Here is a 22,207-nt window from a genome sequence, read left to right as displayed (position 1 = left end):
CATTATTGTTTTTTTTTTTTTTAAAGAAACAATGACAAACCCTTTAACTTGCAAACAGAATCAAAAAAAAAAAAAAAATCACTAATGTTGAAAATTGTGAAAAAACCCCAACCATTAAACAGTTTGTCTACTATTTTCATATGATTACAAAATGGCAAAAAAAAAAAAAAAAAAAAAAAAAAAAAAAGACCTTATTGCCCCCTTTTTGGTAATGTGATCATACATGAGACGGGCACAAGGTTAACGACCAAGGGGGTGACCACGGGGGAGAGATGGGAACCACAGCTGGGATCAGACAACATTCACAGGAAAGGGAACCTTAGAAGAGGAAGGGCCTAACTGACACTGACAGGGGACTGGACAGGACAGGACAGGAACACGACTAAACGAATCAGGTGGGGAGAACAGAATTACACAGAAGAAATGGCTGCTCCCTTCCCAGACCCCCAGTTTTCAGAGGAGTGGGAACAGAGGTTCAGTAGTCCCAACTCTACCTTCATGGACCAGAACAGGGTAAAAAAAGGTCCGAGTGGAAGGACTGGTGTGTGCGGGTGTGTATATGGCATAGGGGAGCAGACAAGAGGGCACAAAGGGGCAGGATGGGGACCTGAGCAGCTGCAGCCAGGTTAACTGCAGTTAAGGAGTTAAAAACAGAGACGACCAAATGCAGAGGAAACCCAGCATTAGTCTCTGAGATCTGATGACAAGGGGAAGCCACTCTAGCTGGCAGCTATGGCCAAGAGGCCCTGGGGCAGGGGCACGCTCCAGCGCACGTGACCAAAGGAGACCTAGCCAGGAGGGCCAGAGCTGACCCACGCACAGATGGGAGGGGCGGGGGAGAAACCCAGAGTGAGCTGCCCTTCCCCACCCTACCCTAAGGTGGCAGTACTGAGCTGCAGCTTTCCACTCCCTCTGCCCACTTGGCTGTTCCACCCTGCCCGCAGGTGCGAGGGAGAGGTGATCCTCAAACGTGGCTCAGTCCAGTGATTCAACAGTGCAGAGGATGCGCCAGGACCAGGCTGGCACGCTCTTATCCTGAACTTCTGTTTGTCGACTGGAGCAAGTGCTCAGGTGTGTGACAACAAGACATGGAAACCAAAATCCAAACAAAACAAAATCAAAAGGGGGAAAGAAAAAAAAAAAACAAAAAAAAACCCCCAAAGTAGAATCTAAATTCCTTAAATTCACTAAAAACTGTGAAAATTTCCGGCATATGATGTTTGAATATCAAACGCAGAGATTTCTGAAGCTTTAATGCCAATAGTTAGTGAGAGTCTATTTAGATTCTCATATCCCACTCATCTGTGAGTTGGACGCTGAGCTGTGACGGTTGCTGCCAGATGCCGACTCTTGAGGGGGACCGCAGGAGGTGAAGCGGGTGCCACCTCAGTCTCCCGGCCAGTCTTGCTGCCTGAGGTGCGCCGAGTACAGCGGGCTGCCCGTTCCTGCGCGTCCAGTTGGTCCTCACACTCGGCCTGGGGGCTGTACGCCAGGGGGAAGGTTCGCCGCTCCCACGGCTGCACGGACTGTGGGCAGACAAGTTGCTTCAGTGAGGACTCAGTCCCAGCCTGCCTCATGCTCCAAGACCCTGGCCTAAAGTATGTGGACTGCAGTTCCTGGGGTTTGGGAAACCCCAAACAGAGTGGGCACCCTTTTCACAATGAACAGTTCCATGGTACCTTCAGAAGGTCAATTTCATGTGCAGCCCTTTGTCCCCTTCAAAATGTGGAGGGAGTCATGACATTAAGATTCATCTTCAGCAGGCGCTGTCCCTTCCCAATTCCACCCCCCACCTCCCCAACCCCATGCAAAGGAAGCATCCCTCACCTGTTCATCCAGTCCCAGCTCTGGTGTGGAGCAGCGCGTGTCTTCACTGGCTAGGTGTCGTAGAGAGTCCCGCGCCACAGGGGTGAGGGGGGCTGAGTGCAGTTCCGGGCTGATGGGGCTCCTAGGGGACTGACTGTGGGAGAACTCCGACAAAGAGTGGCTACTACTGACATCAGGAGAGGCGGGCTGAGGGGTGGAGGGGTTGGCACTGCCCAGCTGGGGGGTTGTCCGACCATCAGATGACCTGTAAGACCTGTATACCAATGAGTGCAAATCTGAGTGCCCAAGTCACCGGGGACCTCTAGTGTGAGGTTAATTGGGGGTAGGGGGCGGTCTGGAGAGGAGGCATGAATAAAAGCATCCCAACTAGAGAAGCCAAGGTAGCCTGACACCAACAGTTCTTCCCTAGGAACGACAAATCCCCTCACTTCCTGCCACTGCTGTGTAGAGAGGGAGTGACACAGCATGACGCCTAAGATCTGTGTATGCCCACCATCCCGAGAGAAGGCCAGGGCTGAACAATGCTGGGGCTAATCCCTGCTCAGTGCCTAGAATTTACAGGGAAAGGGATATTAGTCCAGACTTCGAAAATTGTAGTCAATGAACAAAGCAAAATCCAGTCTAAATCCTTCTATTTGAGAATCCCAAGGGCTCCTGCCACTATTAATAATAACTGGAGACCGGGTGGGGCAGTTCTTCCAAGCAGGACCACAAAACCATACTCCCAAGAAAGGACAGCCTCTGGTGAGGCCTCCAAGTGTCCCAGATGCCCTGCTCTTAGAGCCCATGAGATCAGCCTACTCAGCAAGGACCCAGCATTTGACTGCTTTTACCCTCACTTGTTCCAACAAACACGAAGGAACCTGTGTATCCTCGGCCACTGCCAGTGAACGAATATGAAAAGCAACTGATAGGTAATGGTAACTCCACCCACAGTTAAGGCCCAAACTCCCTGTCCCATCACCTGCTGCCCCGTCGCTGGGGTGGCACACTCGTGGTCCACAGCCACCGAGCCCTCTCCATCTCCTCACATTTGGCATGCAGGGCGGCGAAGGCTGCATCAGACAGGTCCTCGATCTGCAACACAGCAGCTTCATTGATCCCCTCTTCCTTCCAGGAAGCTGAGCTTGAGTATGGGTAGATCAATTCTAGAGCCAGCCCCACCCCTCACTAGGCTCTTCCCAGTCAAAACAGGAGTACGAACATGCATTTGACACCCACAGGTCTTGAGGCACCTGGAGGCGTGCGCCCGTGTGTGTCTATGGCCTAAGAGAGAATGACCATGCCATTACCTCCTCGTTCTCCTCGTCAGGATTCCCCTTCAGAGTCCGAAGATCGACCTCCCGCCAGCTGCAAAAGCAAGAAGGGACAGTCATGAGATGGCAGGTCGCCTGGGGCAGGATAAGTGTGCCCATGCAAGAATGAGAGCCCTGCGCCTACGAGTGACACTGCTTTTTGCTGGGAAGGCTCTGCCCTCTCAAAGCCTGGCCTCCTCAGTCTGGGAGCCCTAAAGAGGCCTCACGCTCACATACCCACAAGGGCCAGAAACCGGGATGCAGGTGGGGAGACTGACAAACAGAGGAACCTGCTTAAAGGGGGCCACCCCTGTTCAGCACCAGCTGATTGCTACCACGTGGGAATGCATATAGAGGGTGCCCCAATCTTCTCATTTGTCAACAAAAGCTAAAAAAAAAAATTCATAAGTGAAATCCTGTTTTAAAATACTGAATTTGTTGTCACAAACACACTGTATGTGTCAAACAAAACATGTCTATTGCCAATTTGTGGCCTATGGTCTGGTTAGGCTTATATAATGGAATGAGAGAGAACTAATGAGAAATCATTTCACTTTTTTTAGGTAAAACTACCTCTTAAATAGAAGACAAAATCCAAGGCTAGAACCCAAAGCTCAGTGACAAGAGAAGGAAAAGGGCAGTAACAGAAGCACAGGGAGAGAAGCCTATTATTTAGGGCCTCTACCTGGGAGTCAGGATTTCCTTGTATTGCAGTTTCTCCACGCGGGTTGTTGCAGCAACAGACATTGGGATGACAATGTTGTTAATATCAAATGAGCTCTCTCCCCTCCTCCTCCTTACTGGCTGCTGTAAGACAAAGTAAGTTTAAAACACAAACGTCAAAGCATACACTGGAGACTTAAAACAGGATCACCAATAACCCGGCACCGGGGTCCCCTCTGGGAGACGGTCCCCCACAGCCTAGGCCTCCGGAGCAATACTAGGCGGTCCTGAGACGCACCTCCGTGCACAGGGCTCACTGTCCACCCTCTCCCTTTATGGGCTCACATGAAGAGAGACGTCTATGAATTTTACAGGGGTGGGTGTTCTGGGGCCTGGAGTCCAGTGCTACAGTCCTTACTCCTTCATACACACCTTTAGTAGCCCCTCCGCCTTAACCCCTTGAGTGCCAACACTGCTGTGAGCAACGCTGACAAATTTTCCCAAAAGTGCCAGTGTCGCCCTCAGCAACCCTTTTTTTCAGTGGCTATAAATGTAAATAACAATGGAATAATTTGTATTTTATGTTTTGTTCTTTTCTGTACCTCAGGTTATATATTGATATAATTTTCTCATGTTGATCCAAATTTCAAATTTTTATGCTTGTTCAAATAGTGACATATTAATTGTTATAATTTTTACTTACATTTTAAATGGTCCTCTTAATTTCATTTATCTTTGTAATAATAGTTGAAACTAGGCAGTGTGCATGATAAGGAAGTTTCGACTAGTGGACATTTTCATTGCTTCATGGTATAGCATTAACATTTTGTTTGTGAACTGTTTTCCACTGTTGATATCTATTGATATATGTCTCTAGTGTGAATGCCGTTTGTTTTTCTTTTTTGTACGTTATGAAGATTTTTTTTTCCAAAAATTTGTGCAATATTTGGCATACGTCTTGCTTGTTATCCATGTTGCTATGTGTTTTTTCAAATTATAATCATAGGTTTTATATTATGCCATATATTATACTTCAAAAGCCATATTGAAGGGAAGAATATTTTTCTAAAATAATTGTTATAATAAAATTTTAATGCAATAAATTTTTTGCTAAATTGCATCAAAGAACACTGCTTAAAAAAGAAGAGTGTACTTACTATATGTCGTGAAATTTTAAGCAAATTATTATGAATAATAATGCTTTTATAGACATTTTTCATAAACACTGCATTTCTGAGCAAAATAGCCTGGCATTTCTCACACGAATTTTAGCAATTACACGTGGCACTCAAAGGGTTAAATTCCCCCTTTCAGTTTCCCCTTTTTATCCCCATCTACCACTAAACCTAGTGGTAACTCTTCGGGCTATAAAGATGATTTCCCTTGTCCTGTAAGATGTCCATAGAATAGGTCCCAGTTCAAGAGAGCATCTAACCTTGGTTGTCATGAAAGTGCCTTCTTCTTGCAGATCTGAACTCTTCAGCTAAATCTGTACCCGTCATATCTATCTGCTCAGCCCCTATGTGATTTCCTTTCTTCATGGCTACTAAACTTGGGCAGAGAGATGAGCAGAGGGAAACAGAAGAAGAGGACCAGGCTCTATGGCTCACACTCCTGGAGAAAGGAGATTCGCTTTCACATGAAGCTGAGAAGATCAAACTCTTGGGAAAGAAGACTAGTGATCCAGTATCAGAGGAGGTGGTGGGCATCTACAGCAGCTGGGAGACCAAAGAAGGAATAAAGCAGGGAGCCAAAGAGCTTGGCTTCTAGAACGGAGGAAAAAGTCCACTAGCTCTTTGTGCCCAGAGAGCAAGCACCCTGCCCTGTCAGAGACTGGCAACTAGGCTGAGAGGCCAGAGAGAAACAGCAGATGACAAGCATGCTACCATGGCGAAAATACAGCTGGAAACACCTAAGAGGCTACACTCAAACCCAAACCACCTGTGGACAGCCCAGAAGGGGTCAGTGAAGGAAGAGGTGGTTCCCTACCTCTAACCACTCTGCTCTGTTCCTGGAGGGCGACCCATACTTGACTCAACCCATCATTTCAGGACATTCTCAGAGAATGTGGACAGGCAGTTCTTCCTGGGCCAGGATTTTAGCTGTCTTACGACTATGATTTCAGGTTATCACAATGTCTTTCTCACCTCAACTTCCTTCTCTATCAAATAATAGATCGGCGATATTCAACCTTGTTCATCTCGTGGCGCATGTAAACTAATTACTAAAATTCTGCGGCACACCAAAAAATATATTTTTTGCTGATCTGACAAAAAATAAAGGTATAATTTTGATTCTTTCACACTGATGGCTATTGTTGTATTAACTGTTGTCATTTTTTTCTATGACAATCTAAGGGAAAAGAGGTCAGTGCCCCTGATTAAATAGTCCGGTACTGCATGTTTTAAAAATCCTTGCAGCGCACCAGGTGAAAATCGCTGCAGTGGATTATCACTGACCTCACAAACTTAGGGAAACTGGTTAACCAAAATGGTTGAAGAGACTTTTGCAAATCTTGGGTGGCTGCATTTTGCAGGTGAGGATTAGTGATCTCATACCCAAAGGCCACTGCCACATCTCTGTTGAAATTATATGTCCTACCACAAAAAGTGTACCTTAAGAAAGCCTCAAGAGAGAGCTTTCCCTGTATCTTAATCAAGAATGACTGTGAAACCGCTGGCAGAGCAGGTATGGATTTCCCCTGAATCTTCTGGGGCCTGCTTTTAGTATCTTGGAGGGAAAGAGGCATGCATGGGTTATGGGGCTGTTCAACAGGCTCGAGCGCCCACCCTCCATCCCACGGGGTTTTCATCTGGCCTAACATCACTACTCTCTCCTGTTCAGAATTGGAGGCAGAGAGCAGGGGATGGGAATGGGAAGCGGTTCCCAAATATGGCTGCACATCAGAAGCAAGATGGAAAAGGAAGAGGTTTAAAAATATTTCTTGGATCCTCCCTTCTGACTATCAAATCAGAATCTTCAGGGCTTTTTTAAAAGCCACTGAAGTGATTCTGATGCACCCACGATCTTTTGGTGAAGCACGTGCACCCCTCTCCCTGCTGTCTCTCTGTATCCTCTAGCTTCTCTACCTTATTTTAAGTATCTGGCTTTTCACTCTATTAAATAAATCCAGATTCTTAAAAAAAAGAAAAATGCAAGAGGCTTAAGGATCAATCAGTGCTATATACAAAACTTATACTCAATAAATAATAAGTAAAAATTTCAAATGATCCAGGCTTAAGTTAACATGCTCCAGACACAGGAGGACTGGCAGGTAAGAAAATACTGAAGTGTCATCAGGTGCTGAATCTGAGTTCAGATATCAGAATTAGACATTCTTTGAAATCCTTTGGTCCTTTGGTTATCTAAGACCTTCTGCTGGTGGGTAATTGAATTAGCGATAGATACTACAGATCTATTCAGACAAAATGTGGATGAAGGAGCTGAAGAAGAGGGAGGAACAAAGAGGCTGTTTGGAAAAGACCATATGATTTTTAAGAGCAAAGACCTGACCACAGGAATATAGTGAGTACCTTTTGTGGGCTTAGAAGTTTCTTGATGTCTACTGTGAAGGGGCTTCCGAGCACCAGCGCAAGGTGCTTCTGCAGTGCGACGCCCCTGTGGCCAACACTGGGTGGTGTAGCACGAGAGAGCGGGCTCTGCAGCCAGGTGGCCTGGTCTGACTCACAATTACAGCTTTCACAAGTCACCCTGCCTTAGGCAATCTCCTTAACCCTGGAAAGCGTAAGTTCCCATTTACAAAATGGGAGTCCTTTACACCCACTACACCTCAAAGGGCGTTACAGGACTGACCGAGAGAACAGGTGCAGAGCACTCAGCACTGACACAAACATTACAGTGGCAGTGTTTCATTGTTATTATTTTTACATTATTATTATGATTACTTTATAAAGGACCTTTTAGTGGCACAAAGCAGCTACAGGTATATATGTTCAAGGAGGCACACACTGAGGAATTAAAATATTAAAATTAACAGGAATGCGAGTCTGGAATGGCTGTGAAAATGGCTTTTCTGGACAGAATGTGGTACTTATAAAGTCACTGAGTGTGTACCACATGTAAAGGACTGTCAGGGTGACCTGCCGGATCTGTAATTCTGCTCTGTGCACCTGAAAAGCATGGGCTCTACCCTCTCCCTCTGGTTCCAGGCACCCTATCACCCAGTGTTTATTCTCAGTACTGCAGCTCCACTCACCAGCACAATAAAAACAGAGAAATCAAAAGTCTCCAGTGCCCGTAAGTACTGCTCTTCTACCCCCCCCTCTCCGCTTACTTCTTAGACTAACAGGGTTAGAGCCATGATATCATCGAGTGTTGTGTGAAACTGAAGCCTCACAGATCTTGAATAGTCATAGGCCACTCTAAGGGTTTGTCTCTGCATCAAGCTTTCTATGGATGGACTAGCACAGATCCATCCCTATTATGAACAACTCAACAAAAACAATAGAAAATACCACCACTCTGACTTAAAAAAGACCCACACCATCACGATAAGCTGAGTCCCCATAGTGGCCCTGGGCTTCGTAGTCCACTCTCTACACTGTCCCCCCGGGACACCTGAATGAGCTTTGACTGCAGGAGGGCTGTCGGCCAACACCATGTAGGTACTTACAGATGTGCTGGCTGTAACCTGTGGGCCGGAGCTGGTGGGTGCAGAGGTGTCTGATGAGGTGGAGAGTTGTCGCACCAAGGGACTGTGCGGTGAATGGTGGGAGGCTGCCAAGTAACTCGAACTGCTCAGGTCTGTGTGATGCTTCAACACTGCAGAAGTCAACAGAAAACGGGGCTATGTGGCTACCTCAGCCAGCTCTACTTCTAGCACAAGCTGGAAATGCCCGCAATACACAGGAGAGGCAAAAATGCTGTCTAGGCCTAGAGGATAAGAAGGAAAAGCAGGGGCCGGGCAGAGGCTGCTGCAGCAGTAAGCAGCAGCCTGCATTTAGAAGCAGTGAAGCCCCTCTACTCTGCCTTCCTAGAGTGAAGGACAAAGCTGGGGGCAGTTCAGAGAAGTGCAGGCTGCCCCAGAAAGCCTTGAGCAGGTGCACACGCAGGCAGAGGTGCCAGGCTTGGCCCTACCTTCACTTCTCTCAGATGAATGGTCTCGCAATCTCATTTTGCTGTGGTTTGGGTCATGCACAGGTGGCGGGGGGTTGGGCAAGCGCTCTGCTTTTGGCGCTGTCACTCGCTCCACCATAGGCACGGCCCCCACATCGTCTAAGTGTTGCCTGTGGGTCCTGTCAGGCCGGGTTGGGTGATGGGACAGCTCTGAAGAGGGGAACAGAAAAAGAGCTGTGAAATGACCTTCTCTCATCTTTTCTTATTTGAGTCCTCAGCTCTTCCATTCTCTCTAGGCCAATGAGAGACACCTAGAGCAGCAGGACAACCCTCTGGGACTGAAGCTTCTAGCAAACAGCACAATGACCAGGGAGCCCACAGGGTCCTCAACCAGAGAAGAGACACCAGGCTACAGAACACAGCCTGCCCCCAGATAGACCTAATGCCATGCTACTGCTGGCAGTTCACTGAGCACTACGAGACTTGCCCCAAGACGCAAGGTGTCTGGAACAGCTTCCCAAGTTCGTCTGAGAGAATCAAGACAAGTAGAGGTAGACTGCAAGCTGACTTTGTATCAGTCAACTTCCAACCCCAATGTACTGCCATAGCAAACCAGGAAGGTGAGCCACAGGACAGGAAAATGACTGCAGGGCTCCCGGGTCCTCTGACACTTACTGGCTGTTGTTAGGAAGGAGTTGACCAACTTGTGCCTGTCTTTACGAGTTGGATCTGGCAGACTGCCTGGCATGGGTGTTCTGTGCTTAAGTGAAAATTTTTTAGGAGGTTTGATTTTGTCAAAAGGTTTATTCTGCCACTGAGATTTCAGCATGCTCTGGAAGTGCAGGCTTGTGGGAACATCTGCAAGAAACACAAAACACTAAAGGTTAGTCCATAAACACCTGGCCCCTGGACTCCCGTCTCATGAAGTGAGGCAAGTTCACCAGTACCTCTGGCTCTCCAGAGGATTAAGATCTGTATCACACCCTTCTTTCATTTGCCCAGAGGCACGGTGACCTGGCAGGCAAGTACTACCATATGTGGTATCTGCTTATCTGAATTTTACTGGTCATTCTACTCACAAGCAAATTACTTTTGCATCTTATGTTTTCAAATTCAAAACAGAACACATCTAAAATGTCTTTTGTTAGACTGATAGGTGTTCTCTTTGTTTATGTATTCTGCTAAGTTTAACTTCATTGGTTTGAAAGACCGAAAAACATCCTGTTTCTATTCTTCTAGACATTAAAACATTTAAACATCTTCCATCAACAGATATTTAATCAGGATATATTCATTCAACAAATATTCACTGTCTGCTGTTTGTATCAGGCACTGTCCTGCGGACTGCATCTCTGCCCCTGAATAAGAACTATGCCATTCTTCCCCCACCTTCCTCCATAGCTCCATCCGCCTGGAGAGTCTCTAGGCTTTATGGCTGATGAGTTAATATTCAACATCACAAATTATTATTACTATTTTTAATATCCTCACCTGAGGACATGCTTACTGAGAGAGGGAAAGAGAGGTGGGGGGAGAAACATCGATCAGCTGCCTTTCACACACACCCCGACTGGGAACCAAACCCACAACCTAGGCATCTGTCCTTAATGGGAACTGAATCAATTAATCTTTCAGAGTTAATTATCTCAGACTTTTAAAGCTTTACTCCACTATATTCTAACATCCAGTGTTGCAAATAAGACAAAACAGATTCTTGTAGGTGGTTTGTTTTTCCCTTTTAAGCTTTTGAAAATGCAAACAAACAAATAAAAACTTGCTGTGGTATTAAACTGACTCTAATAGATCAGTTTGGGAAGAACTGCCATCTGTCCTGCCATTAATATTGAGTCTTTCAATCCATGAATGTGGTATCTCTCTCCATATGTGAAGGTTTTCTTTAATTTTCTCTCAGCAGTGTTTGTTGGTTTTCCTTGTACGGATCATATTCAGGTTTTGTTAAGTTCATTCTTATGTATCTCATATTTTTTATTGCACTATTAAAAATTTCAACTTATAATTGTTCACTGGTAGTATGAAAAACACAGTAAATTTTTATATCCTGACCTTACACCCTGTGATCATGCCGAACTCATTACTAAGTCATTTCTCACTGCTGCTGTTGCGGATGACAGGATTTTCTACACACACAGTATGTCATCTACAAATGCAGACTTCTTTTTAATCTGTATGCCTTTCATTCCTATTTCTTGCTTTGTTATTCTGGCTAGATACCTCTAGTGACAATCTAAAACTTAGGTGATTTTCCTTTTCATAGTCTCAGTCTTCTGAAATTTCACCATGATAAGACACAGGTGTGGTTTTTTGTTTTTTAGGGTTCTGAAAAGCTTCCCAAGGTTCTTTTTAATCTGAAGACCAGCACATTTCTCTTTAGATCCCAGTTCCTCCTGGGAACCATTAACCACCTGGGACATGCTCAAAAGTTCTAGCCCCAAAGTCCATACACACCATTGCTGCAGCACAGAATGAAACACCACTGTTTAATGCCAATAGGCAGTAGTGTAGTAGAAGTACAGGAGGGGAAAATCCAACCCCACTCTCCCAAAATGAGTCCAAATTCATCACCCAGATAAATGCCCAGCTCCCATCCCTACTTCTCTGTGTCTTCCTTTGCTGGCAAAGAACTTCCCTATAACAGCTCCTACCTCACAGGAGTTCACTCCTAACATGTACCTTGGGCTTCATTTTTCCTAGTTTTTATTTCTCCAGTTATCTTGTTTTCCATCTTTCAAAAATCACTCTGAAGTGTAGTAACTGATGGCATGCCTCCTTTTTTCAGCACTATTACAAATACACTCTACTTAATGTACTTCTATACATGTGAGGGGTTTTGGCTCCCAGGGAGGGTAGAGGATGTGCTCAATCTGAAACAGGATTTGGGGGGGGGGGGGGGGGTGTCAGTGAGAAAAAAGGAACAAATGATCATTTGCTCAGCCCGTTACTGCATGGCTGGTATTGTGTATATATGTCATCCTGTGTGTATCATTTAATCTTCATAACAATCCCATGATGTAAGCATCATTATGCTCCTTTTAAAGAGACAAAACAGGTTCAGAGAGGTGAATTAACTGTCCAAGTTTACATAATTTAGCAACAACCAGTATTCAAATGCAGGCTTGCATAATCTGAATACCTACACTCTTAGCCATTACACCATGAGATTCTTCTTTGGGCCAGAGAATGGAGAGGTTTAATTCTCAAGTGAACTTTGATGCTTCTCAAATTATTACCAAGGAACTGGAGAGTACAGAAAATTTTCCAAGGGTGCTCTGCAGTTTAAAAGAATTTAGCTGCCCTTTCTTATAGCATAGACCACGGCTTTCATGACACTTCAAAGACCAAGTCTGAACATTAGATCTTTCAGAACTAGAATGAACATGTCCCTTAGTGAATAGAATGGTTCCATTTTCAGGTATGACATTTCCCTAATGAGCAAGCAGCCTCAGAACATTATTTTCTCATTCTGAATATAGATCACGAGCCCTTAAGGCAGTGAAACAAAGAGGAAAACTATTAAAAGTTTTATGGCAGTAAATATTTGCTACATGTTCAAGTACTGAGATATAGTGTGTGAGGACAGTGCTGTCATCTGAATTTTTTTCTATAATCATTCTTTCTTTTAAAAATGATTTTATTTATTTATTTTTAGAGAGTGGGGAAGGGGGAGAAAAAGAGGGGGAGAAACATCAATCAGTTGCCTCTCCCACGCCCCCAATTGGGAACCTGGCCCACAATCTAGGCATGCACCCTGACTGGGAACCGAACCCACAACCTTTCAGTTTGCAGGCCAGCATTCAATCCACTGAGCCACACCAGCCAGGGCTAATCATTCTTTTCCAAAGTTAAAAACAAATTCACCTACCCCAATTCTTAAAATAAATGTCAGCATTCAGAGATCTTGCGCTCCCAGTCTCCCCCTAAAGTCCCTCAATAAAATGGTCTGATTCCTCCGTTTCCCCAAAGTCAAACCTTAAAAAAAGGATTCCCTATTCATCAACAATAGAGAACTGAGTTTAGAGATACTGACAGTAAAATTATTTGCGCTACTTCAGCGAGGCTGGGAAAAAGGATATGTAGGAAATAAAGCACTGACTAAAGGCGTTCTGAAAGCGGGGCTGAGCTGGAATGTGTACAGAAGGCTTAAGAAAGAGGAGGCACTTCCTCAATATCCCAGGATAACCCTTTGTCACCAGAAGAGTTACTCCTACTTGGCAAACGCCAAGTAATGGGACTACGAAAGCACAGTGATTTCATTTTTCCCAATCACTGCCCTCCCCAAATTGAAAATTAAGGCAGGGAAAAAGCAATGGACGGAAAGTAAGGAGAGCAGGATCCGGGTCCCGGCTCCATCACCGAGGAGGAGGAGAAAACGAGAACACGTCACGGAGCTGGGCTTTAGTGTCCACATCTGTGGATGAGGCAGCAGGACTGGGTCAGGCTGCTAACACCCCAGCACACGTGCTCTAGCTCTCCCCTCTCCTGCTGACGGGAGCAGAGGTTAGGCAACCACATCTTTTTTGTTGGACCCCAAGACCTCGGACTCTTCTCAAAAAATTAATTAATTAAACCCAGAGAGCCACTATCAAACATCTGAGTAAGCACAAGAGAGGACACACTTGGAGTTGAGGTATTAAGTAGGATCAAGAACTCCTCCTATAAACCCACTGAATGAGCAGTCTGGGATAATAAAACTATTTAAGGGACCCAGGCAGCTACACTTTGCTAGAAGTTTGCTGTGTTTTAACTGCCTCGTAAGAGTGAAGAGGAAGCCGGTTAAATCCCCGTCAGTGAACAAACATGATCTCTTAGGAATTGCTGATGTGATTCATGTTCTACCTGAGAAAGAAATAACACCTAAGACTCATGTAGACCTCACTCTGAATTAGAATGTATCTAGTGAACCTGAAAGTAAGCAAAGAAAGGGATATGAAATGGAAGAGAAGATGAGAGGCACCCATTTAGCTAGGGGATTGCATACATTCCACACCTTCACAGGCAATGGCATGAAAGTGCTATTATTAGAGAAGAGAGACTGCCAATCCTTGATCAAGTCAGTAACAGGAAAATAGAAGCAATTACAACATTGTCTTAGGTTACTATTTCTGCAAACAAAATGAAAAGACCCTGACTTCAGGCTCACCAGGATCTGACATTCCCCAAGTTGCTTGACTATTTTGCTCACACTTTCCACCATTTTCTCAAACACACTTTCTTGGGGCGTTTGCAATGCTCACTTCCTCCTCCTGCTGGCAAGCTGGGTAGCACAGATCTTCATGGCCAGCAGGCGGTGCTCTTATTAAGCACAAACCTAACTAACATTTCTTTCCCCAAGGTTTTTACACACACACACACACACACACACACACACACACACACACACACACACACACACACACACACACACACACACACACACACACACACACACACACACACACACACACACACACACACACACACACACACACACACACACACACACACACACACACACACACACACACACACACACACCCTCTACGTTTCAAGCTAAAGATTAACCTTACTAGTAAGTAAGTGATAAAGCAGCAAGCCCCTCCTTTTGGAGAACTAAAGGGTTCTCATGCTCTAATGCCTCCACCTTCCTGCCTGGCTCACAGTTCCTCAAATTCTATCATCTCTAGCCACACTTAAAGTAAATGAGGTGTAATCAAGATGGGAGACAGAACTCTAGGGTTACAAGCAGCAGTTGGTTCCTATCTTCACAAACTACACAACTGGTTCTACTTGAAAATGAAGGGGTTGCAAAAGGGTGGCCCAGAGGTCAGGCCTGATGCACATGTCTGACCCACACAAACATTACTATATTATGTTGGCTGCTAGTCCTCACTGTTACTAATTATTCTACACAATGATACATGGGGGAATCACAATACTTTAGGAGGCATATTCACATAGAAAGTTACCCTCTGGAGTTGTGGCCCTATAAATCTTCCAGTTTATAAGAGATTGCATTCTGAGTGTGGCAGCTGTTTGGACAAAGCAAAATTATCCAAATAAGAACAATATTAGATATGGTAACTAGGTCCCCAGGTCAACTCACAGACAGTCTAATTTATCCATAGGCCAATACATTTATACACCCAACTTGGTACAGTAAAATACACATATTCTCCTTTATAGTCTTATAAGGGGAATTTAATGACCAACTTTTATTCAAACCCCAATATCACTGTTAGGAGCTCTGTGTGTGTGCAAGACAGAGTCAAAGGGAACAACGGCATTTACAGAGGCAGGCAGGAATATGATCCCCCCCCCCCCCATTCCTACCTAAAGCTGCCTGGAATGGGATGGAGTGGCAAAGTGTAAGGGAAGTGATCAGACCTATAGATATGATGCAGTCAGAAAGACAAGAGTGTTAATAGGGAATAGGTACTTCCCAGTAGAAGTGCGGAATGGTGGAATGAGGGATATCGGGCAGGTGGCCTGGGTATATTTGACTAGATGATAGAGGAGACAATTCACAACTGTACATGGTAATACTATTTATTGACAAAGAAATGATCACCATGTTTACCAGCTGATATTCAATGAGTGTGGAAGAGGCCTATTGAGAATCAAAATGTAACTATAGGCTTCAGGCTTCTTTATTCAAGTATGAGACTATACAATTCAAAACAGTAAACCTGAGAGAGTAATTAAACAAATGCTAAGTATTGCTGTGGCTTCATCTGCAGCTAGAGTCTAGAACTGTGTAGAAACCCGACTTCTCTTAATAGCCTGGCTGGGAAGGAACACAGAATAGAGAAAAACGAAGGACAGACATTTGACGGCCTGAGCCTGAATTGCAGAGCCATCTAAACTCATTAGCCATTTAGCTTGAGATAAAGCCACAACCTCTCTAAGCCCGTTTCTTGATCTGGAAAACTGAAGTAACACCTTACAAGATTACTGAGAGAAGCAAGTAAGACAAGATGTGAAAAAAGTGCTTTTTAAACCGCAAACTGCTAAACAAGTAATAGGTGTATGAACTATAACCCAAATGGCAAGAGAAGGTAGAAGTCAATGATTCCGGAATCTGAAGCACAGAGGAAAATGTTTTAGTGTTTCCATTATGTTATAAAGTTAATTTACTGCTGTACCATTCCTGACCTAGACCCCTGTCAAGGCTGCTATCACCAAGTTCTTGAAGTTTTTCTACTGTTGCCAAAACTCAATGGCAGCAAGAATATTATATATGCCATGCCCTTTCTTTAGTGGAAGGGAGTTTTGATAACAAGTCATGAAATTGTTACAGAATTCAGGTGGCTAAGAAAGAATTCTATCCTTTAAAGAACAGATAAAGAAGAGAATGTCTAGGATAGATATCATTAATGAATGTTTTTTTATAAATAAAGTTTTATTGGAACACAGCCACATCATTTGTTTACATATTGCCTATGGCTGTTTTCTGCTACAAGGGCAGAGTTGTGTAGTTGCACCATAGACTAAACATTGTACTGCTCACAAAGTCCAAATTACTGAGCACCTGTCCCTTTAAGAAAAAGTTTACGTAGCACTCATGCCTCCCCCAACCAAGTAAATTTTACATGCCACTTAATTCTCATTCTTCACACATCCCTTTAAGCACTCCTATCTGTAAAATGTTATAAAGGACAGAATAGTAAGAAAAACATGACCCTTACCTCCCGGAAGCTTAAAATTTAATGAAAAGTAAAACGGTCATAACATAATAGATAAAATATCAGGATGATTTGAGAAGAAATGCTTATTACATTCCGCAGGTGGGGTCAGATCATGAGATTATTTGAAAAACCAATGAAATCAATATAGATGAAAGTACTGACTTCCTGTAGTCTGTATCTAGAGCAGTGGTTTCAACATTTTTGCTCATGTACCCCCCACATATGAAATGTAAATTTTTTAAAAATCACAAACTAAGTTCTAAAGGTTGCATTTTCCAAAATACTATATGTGCTTTAAAAATATTTTCATCAACACGTTTTAAATGTATTTAGCTTAACTAAAGAAAAAACTTTTTTTTAAACCTATATTTAGTCAGATTTTTAGTCAAGATAAAGTCTAACTTCAGTTATTCTCTTAATATTTACTCTAAGATGACAGAGAGATAAGGCACAGAATCTAAACAAAATAAGGTACCTCCACCTTATTAATTTTTTAATTCAAATTCTTTTTTACTTAACTCCAACAGGATTCTCCTTCAGGAGCCATGAATTCTTGGAAATGGTCCTTTTGTTTGGCGTCCCTACTGCCTAAAGTTTTTATGCTCTGGGCCAATATCCACACTGAGATTCAATATGGAAAACAAAACAGAAAGACTTAACATGGGTAAAGAGGAATGACTTTCTTTCGTGAAATGGGAGAAGAGCAATTATGAAAAGAGGAGGAAAGGAAAGCTGGCAGACACAAAGGCTTCTCAGGTAGAGTAATCCTAGAAAACCAGTGCCTGCTAACATTGAGGACCTATGCTTATGTACACCCTGGAAAGGGGTCATGTAACCAACCCCAGTAATCTGCACAACCCCAGTATGAAGACAGTCTCACAGAATAGTGCTGCCCATCCCATTTTACATCATGGAGCACACAGACAATACATTTTAAAAGATATACTGGGGAATAATGAACCGTGTTGCTGGTGGCTGGGGGCAACTGTCCCTAAACCCTGCCTAGCCACTTGAAGGGCTGCGGAAAAAAAACCCTCTTAGCAGGTTACAAATTTTTAGTGGCACATTCTGGTCTGATGGATCTGTTGCATCCCATTTGGAAAATTTTAGGAGAAGACTTTGTTGACAGAAAGTGATACCATCACAATGCCTGAGTTGTACCAGGATCTTGGCTGATTATCTTTCACTTTCAACCTTTTAGGTCTCATTTATTAAGGCTATAATCTGTGGCCATTCTTACCATCTGGAAATGCCAGAACTGGGTGAACACAAGCATCCAACTGGGAAAGGCGTTCCAACAGGGGGGCTTCGTAGTGGATTTCGGCAGGCATGGCACTGGCACTGCCTGAGCCACACAGTGCACAGGAGGAATTCACATCACAGCCAGAGCGCGCTGGGCTGTTCCGGTGAGCCTGCGAAGAGCCAGACAAGTGACAATTCAGTGCCCGATAAAAACCCAGCTCCCCACTCATTATACCAAAGATTCAAAATGTCCTTTCTAGATACCTATGTGACACTGCTAACAAAAATGTGATTAGTTTGTTAAGACCTCCATTTTTCCAACAAAAGAACCTTCAAAATAATTAAGTAAACTTGCTTCTTCTTCAGTAATGAAATCCAGTTACTTGAAACTCTTAAGCGCTTGCCTAGGTATCAAACTTGTGAGACTTTAAAGCTACTAAAACTGCTTTCAAAGAACTCTTTACAAAACCTACATATTTCTACCACCTTCATAGTTTTCAACCATCTGCTAAGGCGAATAGTTGGCTCCTGATTCCCAGCAACTTCATCTAGCTAAGAACCTTAATAAACAACCACACCTCACATCTCCTCCGAAGAAACTTTCAGCTGTCTGAAACAAGATGGCAAGTTTTCCGGGACTACATGGAACTCATCAGCTCCTCTTTAGAATAAGTATAGCATTTGCCAAATCATGTCCCATTAAAAAGTCATTTGGGCAGCATGCAGTCCTAGAAGAAAAAACTTGCTTGTGGAATGGCACTATGAGAATGGATGCTGGAGCAAGAGCAGTATAATAAAGACAGAAAGGTGGCATCAAAACTTGCTAGCAAAGAATGTAACATGTAACAACTATAAGAGCTGCATTTAGTTTTAGCACAGACATCTCTTGAAAGCTATTTGACTTTATGATCATGCATAGGAGAAAGATAAATATGAGAACAACATGGTCTTTATTAACACTCCTCAACTGCCTACTTCTTGCCACCACATAAGACGGGTGGCATGCAAAGGAGGTCCTGTGAAGGTTAGTCGTATGACCTTTGGTAAAGTCATATGACCTCCTCAAACTTACTCATTAATAAAGGCCCCCCAATGCAAACTTCATGAATTGTGGGAGAGGTAACGATTTCATAAACTGTTAAAAAGCCACACAAATGCTAGCTAAATTAGAATATGGCAAGGATTCTCAAAAGCAGCACTGACATTTTGGGCTGAATAATTCTTTGTTGTGAGGGCTGTCCCTGTACACTGTAGCATCTTTGACCTCTGCCCATGGTGCAAATAGCACCCTCCTCCCTCTTTCTTTGTGACAATCCAAAATGACCAGACATTGCCCAATGGTTCCTGGAAGGGCAAAATCACTGAGAACCATGGGTCTCAAATTATGGCCAGGCCTCCTAGAAAAATTCAAAGCATAGGCTCCCATTAAATATTAATAGTGAGAAATAAGAAAGCTCAAGACTACTGTAGTCAAAGCAACAGGATTCAAGAGCAAGCCTGAAGAGGCTTCTAATCAAAGAGGACAATTCAAACATTAAAAAAAAAAAAAATTTCTGTGGTTTGAATAACCCAGATGTGCTTAAATCGATGACTTCATAATCTATACACACTCCCCTCTCCACCAAAGACTTCAATGACTGTGAAGTCATTGGAAGATAGTAGAAAACCAACTTATTTTGAATACTAGTAAAACAAAAGGAAATACTGTACAAACTATAACTTAGGGTAAATCAATAGCTGAAAAGGGCAATAAAGCCTGGCAATTTTCTCTTCATAGAGAAAGCCTAGTTAATAAATAAAACAGAAATGATACAAGTAGAATACCTCCCTTCTTCATCTCCTAATGACATAATAGGCCCAGGCAATGACACCAGTGGCTGATGACACAAAAGAGACCAGACATCACATGTCTTCTGATGCAAGTTCCTAAGACAGCTCTTGTTTTCTTGACAAAGCTCAAAATTAATTTGTTCAAGTCTCTATATCCAACTACTGGTTTTCAGGAAATGCAGCAGAGAAATATCACTGACTTTTGATACACCAGAAATAACATAATTAATAAATGGATATGTAACAAAATATGGTAAAATGTTAATAGTAGCTTCTGGAGTAAATATACAGCTAACAGCTGTTCACTGTAAAATCATTCAACTTTACCATATTTGAATACTTTCATAATACAATTTTAGAAAAGAAAACAAAGATACCAAAGAACTGCTCTCAGTCAGGAAGGAATAACAGTGATCTGATTTATCCTTCAGCCGCAAACTAGGAAACTGGACAACATGGCAGCTACGACCGAGGAACACTGGGCGGCCTCCGACAGCCCACTGCCTGCAGACTGCACAGCAGGCACAGGGATGGACCTAAGCAGAGCACAATGGTTTCACTGAGTTGAGGAAACAAACTCCAAGAGATGAAGTTCAGAGGCTCAGGTGACTTGAAATGGTGAAGCAGAGTTCTCCAGAAGAGGAAGCCACACAAAAATCTTCATGACATCCTCTTAAGTGTTCACTCAATTTGAAGCCCACATACAAGGTGAAACTCCATCGGGCCAGGCAAGGAACAAATGAGGAGCTATGAACTGAATAATCCCCGGAGTTCACACAGGTGGGAGGTTTCTGAATTGTGATCAGCAAACTTATTTGGAAAAATAATGAAAGAAAACTTCTCTAATTTGGTAAAGTTTTGAAACAGACATACAAGTCCAGGAAGCACAGCGTCCCAAACAAGCCGGACCCAAAGGGGACCACACCAAGACACAGCATAATTAAAATGCCAAAGTTTCAAGATAAAGAGAGAATCTTAAAATCAGTAAGAAAAAGCTGAGAGTTTACCTACAAAGGAGTTCCCATAAGACTTATCAGCTGATTTCTCAAAAGAAACTTTGCAGGCAAGAAGGGACTGGCCAAAAGTATTCAAAGTGATGAAAAGCAAGGACCTACAACCAAGACTACTCTATCCAGCAAAGCTATCATTTGGAATGGAAGGGCAGATAAAGTGCTTCCCAGACAAGGTAAAGCTAAAGGAGTTCATCATCATCACCAAGCCATGATTACATGATATGTTAAATGAATTTATTTAAGAAAAAGATCAAAACTATGAACAGTGAAGTGACAACAAATTCACAGCTATCAACAACTGAATCTAAAACACAAAAACAAACTAAGCAAACAACTAGAACAGGAACAGAATCATAGGTATGAAGATAATTGGGAGGGTTATCAGCTGGGAGGGAGAAGGGGGAGGATGGGGGAAAAGGTGCAGGAATTAAGAAGCCTAACTGTTAAGAACAAAACAGACAGCGAGATGTTAAGAATAGTATAGGAAAGGGAGAAGTCAAAGAACTTACACGCACAATCCACAGACATGAATTAAGGGGGGGGATTGCTGAAGGGAAGGTGGGTACCGGTTAGAGGGGGCAAAGGGGGAAAATTGGAACGATTGTAACAGCATAATCAATAAAATATACTTAAAAAAAAACTATATACATGCAACTCAAAAATCTATAGTACATGCACACAGCAATTGAAGCAAATGTTAAGTGCATCAAATATTGATAGAAAATGTGCGATCATTTGCTTTTATTAGTTTACTTTTCTATAAACTTTTTTAGACTATATATGATAATAAAATGGGATCAATAACTAAGTCAATGTTGCCTGAAGTTTCTGTATTTTATATTTACTTTAGGATATTTAAAAACGGCTGCATCTAGTCATAATTTAAGAATGAGATTTTAAGAAGTGCTCTCCAAATTGATTCACCCATCACATCACAGTGGTGGCAGATATCTTGAAGTATCTTTATGCTTGTCACATAGTTTACCGTCTGAACAACATGAGTTTGAACTGCACGGGTCCACTTAAATGCAAATTTTTTCAATTAATACAGTAAATGTATTTCCTCTTCCTTATGATTTTCTTTACATTTTCTTTTCTCTATCGTAGTTTATTGTAAGAATAATAATATATACAACATACAAAACAGGTAATAATCAACTTTTTTATTGGAAAGGCTTCCGGTCAAAAGTATGCTATGAGTGGGTTAAGTTTTGGAGGAGTCAAAGTTACCTATGGATTTCGATTGCATAGGTAGTCGGTGTCCCTAACAGTGTCTACATTGTTCAAGGGCCAACTATACTTTGAAATCATGACAGGTATTACACCTGTTGCTAAATCTTGTTATTTAATGTTTTAATAAAGAAATACCTGTCACTATACCACAAATTTATAGTCTAATTACCATTTCAACATACTGAGTTTCCCAATAATTGGTATATTATATTTTAAAATTTTATTCTGAAAAGTCCACAGAATTTATCACAATGCCAAAAGGTATATAGCTGAATCAGAGTAAGAAATTCTGAGGTGCAAGACACAGAAGTAAAACTCTTAAAGTGAAGGTAATGATGAGAAAGTC

At 42.9% G+C, this 22,207-nt stretch overlaps 1 protein-coding gene across 1 annotated transcript in view; it reads right to left on the bottom strand.

Annotated features, from left to right (window-relative positions):
- Window positions 1-1,162: 1,162 nt before the first annotated feature.
- KANSL1 (KAT8 regulatory NSL complex subunit 1) overlaps window positions 1,163-22,207 on the bottom strand; it is a 137,565-nt gene continuing 116,520 nt past the window's right edge. The window contains exons 7-15 of the mRNA XM_090291841.1: window positions 17,784-17,955; window positions 9,537-9,719; window positions 8,883-9,071; window positions 8,419-8,567; window positions 3,808-3,929; window positions 3,120-3,177; window positions 2,792-2,904; window positions 1,828-2,080; window positions 1,163-1,526 (exon numbers count right to left, since the gene is read on the bottom strand). Coding sequence (XP_090147967.1) covers window positions 1,299-1,526; window positions 1,828-2,080; window positions 2,792-2,904; window positions 3,120-3,177; window positions 3,808-3,929; window positions 8,419-8,567; window positions 8,883-9,071; window positions 9,537-9,719; window positions 17,784-17,955 — 1,467 coding nt within the window. The 3' untranslated portion in view covers window positions 1,163-1,298. The remainder of the gene's footprint in view (window positions 1,527-1,827; window positions 2,081-2,791; window positions 2,905-3,119; window positions 3,178-3,807; window positions 3,930-8,418; window positions 8,568-8,882; window positions 9,072-9,536; window positions 9,720-17,783; window positions 17,956-22,207) is intronic.

The sequence above is a fragment of the Furipterus horrens genome, unplaced genomic scaffold, assembly GCF_987537825.1.
Source record: "Furipterus horrens unplaced genomic scaffold, mFurHor1.1.pri manual_scaffold_11, whole genome shotgun sequence".
NCBI lineage: Eukaryota > Metazoa > Chordata > Mammalia > Chiroptera > Furipteridae > Furipterus > Furipterus horrens.
The sequence above is the reverse complement of the archived record's forward strand: the minus strand, read 5'-3'. Positions and strand labels throughout refer to the sequence as shown.